General features: G+C 45.6%; 1 protein-coding gene across 1 annotated transcript; it reads left to right on the top strand.

Annotated features, from left to right (window-relative positions):
- The first annotated feature begins 351 nt into the window (after positions 1-351).
- Positions 352-2,474, top strand: LOC138675173 (E3 ubiquitin-protein ligase TRIM39-like). Its single transcript, XM_069763194.1, has one exon. It carries the CDS (start codon positions 544-546, stop codon positions 2,146-2,148), a length of 1,605 nt encoding a protein of 534 aa, XP_069619295.1. The 5' UTR covers positions 352-543; the 3' UTR covers positions 2,149-2,474.
- The last annotated feature ends 3,618 nt before the right edge of the window (positions 2,475-6,092 follow it).

Raw genomic sequence — 6,092 nt, 5'->3', positions numbered from 1 at the left:
CAGGGTAGCCTCAGGCATTCAGCACAGACACTGTCATGTCCGGGAGGCAGAAGGTAGCACCCAAGGCGGGTGCTTACCCTGCCTACCCCTCTTCCCGACTCTGGTTCTTTCACATTCCCTATTTTTTTCTTCTGATTCTCCTTTTCTACAGTTTTCTTCATAACCTGGCTCATTGATAACAGTATATCCCACACTCCATACAATTAACGTCTGTGCAAAGCCAGATACTGGCAGGTGACTGGTACATGAAAATTACACGTACTACCTTATATATTATAAAACATGCAGGGCCCTCACTTTTTCATTCAAAGTGTTAAATAATGTATTCCTTTGTAATGTCTGATATTGTTTTTACATGTATTCTCTAAATTGTAACGTGCTTTGAAATATGTTGGTGCATTATTATAAGTATAACGTGTCTATAAACAAGTCAGGTTGATAGTATCTGATCCTGTGCTGTTCAGCCCTGCCCTATGGATACAATATGAAACCTGACCTTAGATTTCTGAGAAGCAGTTTCATTTCTCTGTTCCTCTGTCAGCCATGGCGTCTGCTGATCTGAGAGAAGAGCTGCTCTGCTCCATCTGTCTGAGCACTTATACAGATCCTGTAATGCTGAGATGTGGACACAACTTCTGCCGGGTCTGTATTGGTCGTGTGCTGGATACACAGGACGAGTCTGGAGTTTATTCCTTTCCTGACTGCAGAGAAGAGTTTCAGGAGCGTCCGGCACTGATGAGGAACTTATATCTTCATAATGTCACTGAACGTTTCCTGATTTCTCAGCAAGAACAAGAGGAGATCACCGGGATCTGCTGCACTTACTGTGTGGACTCTCCGGTACCTGCTGTTAGATCCTGTCTACACTGTGAGGCTTCTCTGTGTGATAAACACCTGAGGGTTCACAGCAAATCACCAGAACACGTCTTATCTGATCCCAGCACTTCTCTGGAGAAAAGGAAATGTTCTGTCCATAAGAAGATCCTGGAATATTACTGCACTGAGGACGCGGCTTGTATCTGTGTGTCCTGCAGTTTGGCCGGAGAACATCGGGGACATCGGGTGGAGATGCTGGATGAGGCCTCAGAGAAGAAGAAGAAGAAACTGAGAAATGTTCTCCAGAAACTGATCACAAAGAGAGAAGAGACTGAGGAAAGAGTCCAGAGTCTGGAGGAGCGGAGGAGAAAAGCTCAAGAAAAAGCAGCTGGAGAAGCCGAGAGAGTCACTGCCCTGTGTACAGACATCATGAGACGGGTGGACGACCTGGAGAAGAAGGTCCTGAGTGAGATCTCCAGGCAGGAGAAGGAAGAGTCACTGTCACTGTCTGCTCGGATCCATCAGCTGGAAATAAAGAAGGACGAGCTGTCCAGGAAGATGAGACACATTGAGGAGCTGTGTAACATGACGGATCCACTGACTGTCTTACAGGAACCAGACACCGGTGACTTATGTGATCCTGAGGAGGAGGGAGGTGATGAGGACACAGGAGGACATGATAAACAGCCCCATGATGGAGATGACCTGGATGTGGCTGTGATCTCACACACATTACACACATTATGTGAGGTAATATCAGGTATAAGGAGCGGGATCTATGTGGAGGGTCCTGCAGACATATTACTGGATGTAACCACAGCTTCTAATAATCTCCTTATATCAGACGACCTGAAAACTGCAACCTGGACAGAAGAGAAGCAGAAACGTCCAGAAACAGCAGAGAGATTCCAGGATTATCAGGTGATGAGCAGGAGAGGATTTACCTCAGGACGACATTACTGGGATGTGGAGATCAGGAGATCAGAGGAGTGGAGGGTGGGGATGTGTTATCCCAGTATAGACAGGAGGGGGTGGAAGTCAGTGATTGGAGATAATAACAAGTCCTTGAGTTTGTGGAGATCTAATAATCAGTATCTTGTGAGACATGACAGTAAAGAGATCCGGTTACCTGACAAGATCTCCAGTGATAGAGTCAGGATATGTCTGGATTATGAGGCCGGGCAGTTGTCCTTTTATGAGCTGTGTAACCCCATCAGACACTTACACACCTTCACTGCCACCTTCTCCGAGCCCCTTCATGCTGCATTATGTGTATGTGATGGTTCTATAAAGATATTAGAGGGAAGCAGCAACTGGAAGAAACCATTATGATATAAGAAATCCGGCCATAGACAGATGAACGAAGCTAAACTTATGATTGTTGAATCATTTGATTAATGGGATGAATTAGAACATGGTGATACAGAAGATGATCCCTCCCCTAGATCACATGCGTTTATCATCTGCTGTTCAGGTTTCTGATGATCGTTCTCTGGATATTTCTGTATATTGGGGGGGATATAATATGGGAAGGCTGGTAATATATAATCCCTGTAGATCATTGTGGAGAATTCTGCTGAGTGTCCTGGTTTTTATTCCCAGGTATTAAACACTTTGATTGGATTTGGCCTTTTCTTGTATTAAACCCCTAAAATTCATTATTTCTCTTTAAGTGTTACATTTTTTAGATTTATTTTGTGGTCTAATGACGCATTTTTACAATTTTTTCCCCCAGTTTATTAGTTATTGGGTAGGTGTTTAAAGGGATCCTGTCAGCACATTTTTACATCTAAAATACTTATGTAAAGAAAATGATAAAGGAAGATAGCGTGAATATATACTACGATTTTCAGTAATTACAATTATTTAATGCAAGATATCACATAACATTCTTAAAATGAGGGGCTTTACCGATGTGTCTCATCCAGTAGCGCAGCTAATGGGGGGCATAGGGGCCGTTGCCCCGGGCCCTGTCACATTTCCTGGTCCGGCCTGCAAACTTTATCAGCAAGTGGGGATGGAGCTTGTTAGGTTTACTGAATTCAGGTATGTCACTCTGAGGGCAATGTGAGACCATTGGGGTATTGTGGGGGCTGAAAGTGGGTGAGGGGGGCAGGGTACTGGGGGGGTGGATGTGAGATGATGGGGGTATTGTTGGGGCTGAAGTGGGGATGGGGGAGGGCACTGGTGGCTGAATATTATAATGTTTTGTTATGATATTATATGTACTCCATCACGTAGTATTTGCTGTCTGGGGAGGCTGGACATGGGGTGGGGGGCTTTTGATACGTACCACCTGGGTCTTTTATGCGTATTAGTATAAGAAGCCCCCATACAGTAACCAAGAGCCGCATCACATTTACAGCGCCACTCCAGTATTTTTTTTTTATTTCACTGCTGTAGCAGTGCTGAAAATCCAAGTCCCCTTCCCCCTGTCTGATACTCACCTTCCGGCATTTTCATCTGTTTTCACCTCCGCTCCGTCTCCTGCAGTTTGTGGCCTGTCCGCGGCTCCAGTGTTTCATGGAGCGGTGCAGAGGTCACCAATCAATGTAAGTCTATGAGAGCGTCATTCTGGCCTCTTTCTCGCTCTCATAGTCTTATAGTGAGCGCTTGTGACGTAGCTTCTACCTTCTGGCCAGTCAGAAGCTGCGCTCACAAGTTTGAGCCGCGGCACTGCAGCAGTGCCACAAAATAGTTAATACGCCATAGGATGAGTAAATGACCGGGGCAGGGGGCTTGCGCTTAAAGCACCACTCCAGCGGTGGAAAAAAAAACCCTGCTAGAGTGGGGCTTTAATAATTTAATAATACGCAATTTATTACTATAAAATTTTAAGTTCATAAAGGCTTGGAATACATGTCTGCAGTCACTTTATGTGACTGCAGAATGGCAAATCATGACCGGGAGCTGCGGGCCCATAATACTGTGCATAAGGGAGCTGTGAGGAACATCATACTGCGTATAAGGGAGCTGCGGGCCCATCATACTGTGTATAAGGGAGCTGCGGGCCCATCATACTGTGCATAAGGGAGCTGTGAGGAACATCATACTGCGTATAAGGGAGCTGTGGGCTCATCATATTGTGTACAGGGGAACTGTGGGGGACATCATACTGTTTGTCCGAGAGCTGCAGGCCCATCATACTGTGTATAAGGGAGCTGTGGGCCCATCATACTGTGTATAAGGGAGCTGTGGGCCCATCATACTGTGTATAAGGGAGCTGCGGGTCCATCATACTGTGTATAAGGGAGCTGCGGGCCCATCATACTGTGTATAAGGGAGCTGTGGGCTCATCATACTGTGTATAAGGGAGCTGCGGGCCCATCATACTGTGTATAAGGGAGCTGCAGGCCCATCATACTATGTATAAGGGAGCTGTGGGCCCATCATACTGTGTATAAGGGAGCTGTCGACCCACCATACTGTGTATAAGGGAGCTGTGGACCCACCATACTGTGTATAAGAGAGCTGTGGACCCACCATACTGTGTATAAGGGAGCTGCAGGCCCATCATACTGTGTATAAGGGAGCTGTCGACCCACCATACTGTGTATAAGGGAGCTGTGGACCCATCATACTGTGTATAGGGAACTGTGAAGGCATATTGTGCATATGGGAGCTGTTTACCCATTATACTGTATATAGGGGGCTCTGGTGTGCATTATACTTTCTATAGTGGAGCTCTGTCAGCATTATACTGACAGCAAGCAGCTTGAATGGTAAACAGATCATTCATTCTCTGAGCTGAAATATCCTGCATGTCTATTGCTCCAGTCCCTGACAGCAAGCAGCTTGAATGGTATCTGAGTCATTCTATCTTCGGCATTGAATCCTGCATATATCTATATATGTTAGTCATCCTATTATGCATTTTTTGTGTTTATAGATATTTAATCTGACTTTGCATGTCCTTACTCAGCGAGATCACATAACTGTTTCAAAGTGGTCTATGATCCATGTAGACCTGGACATTTGTTTATCTGATCACTACATTTATTGTGTCCTGTTGTCTCAACTGAGTTTGATTGATTGCTAACGAGCTTTAACACAAAAAAAAAAAAAAAAAAGGAAGATCTAAGGGCTAGCCTTCTATAAATGTAGACTTAGCTTGGGGAAGCATTCATGCACGGGTGCATTCGTGCACTTGTATTCGTGTATTTTTATTCAAAGTACTTTTTTTTCTAAGTACTCGGCAGTTATAACATGGCAGTTAGACAGGGCAGGAGACAGGTAAGACAATCTAAATCTAATCCACATTCACTTGAAACAACACAAATACTCACCATATTTATTTGCATATTCTATATCCTGGCTGCTGCATTCACTCACATTCACCGCCCTTGCATTAACTCTCTACACTCCATCCATATCGGCCCCTCTGTCCTTGCCTCTCCTATGTATAGCACTCATGCTCTGTTCACATTGCTTAGCAGCGCAGATCCATTCAGTCCCACCATCCAACACAAGAGACGCTCTCACAAATCACTTAACCATCTGCTCACTCTTTCGATCCTCCTCCTCCTAGTTGCTGGAGACATCTCTCCAAACCCCGGCCCCCCATGTTATAGCCAGTCAAACCTCCCAATTGCTACACCCAGAAACCCCTCTAACCTTATTAATATTCCCTGCATGCCTTCTGTCTCTTTGAATTGTGCCCTTTGGAATTCTCGCTCTGTGTGTAATAAACTCTCCTTCATCCATGACTTCTTCCTTTCTAATTCTCTTAACCTCCTGGCTCTTACTGAAACCTGGATCCAGCAGTCAGACACCACCGCTGCTGCTGCTCTTTCATATGGTGCACTACACTTTTCTCATACCCCAAGATCAGACAACAGAGCAGGTGGAGGCGTTGGTCTGCTCCTTTCACCAAAATGTACTTTCCAAGTTATCCCCCAAGTACCCTCACTTGTCTTCCCTTCCTTTGAGGTCCATGTGGTCAGACTCTACGTCCCCTTCTCCATGCGAGTGGTGGTGGTGTATCGTCCTCCCGGCCCCTCTCATCAGTTCCTGGATCACTTTGCCACCTGGCTTCCACACTTTCTTTCCTGTGACACCCCCACCCTTATCATGGGTGATTTCAACATCCCTATTGCCTCTCCCCTCTCCCCATCTGCTTCTCACCTTTTGGCTCTAACCTCCTCTTTCGGCCTCTCGCAGCATACTAACTCGCCAACACATGAAGATGGAAACTCCCTTGACTTGGTCTTCTCCCGGCTTTGCTCAGTGGATGATTTCACAAACTCCCCTCTCCCACTCTCTGACCACCACCTTCT

This window comes from Ranitomeya imitator, chromosome 4, assembly GCF_032444005.1.
Source record: "Ranitomeya imitator isolate aRanImi1 chromosome 4, aRanImi1.pri, whole genome shotgun sequence".
Taxonomy (NCBI): Eukaryota; Metazoa; Chordata; class Amphibia; order Anura; family Dendrobatidae; genus Ranitomeya; species Ranitomeya imitator.
Note: the sequence above shows the minus strand (reverse complement) of the source record. Positions and strands in the feature narration are given on the sequence as shown.

Excerpts from the sequence above, each read along its gene's own strand:
- LOC138675173 (XM_069763194.1), top strand. The coding sequence starts at position 544 with ATGGCGTCTGCTGATCTGAGAGAAGAGCTGCTCTGCTCCATCTGTCTG.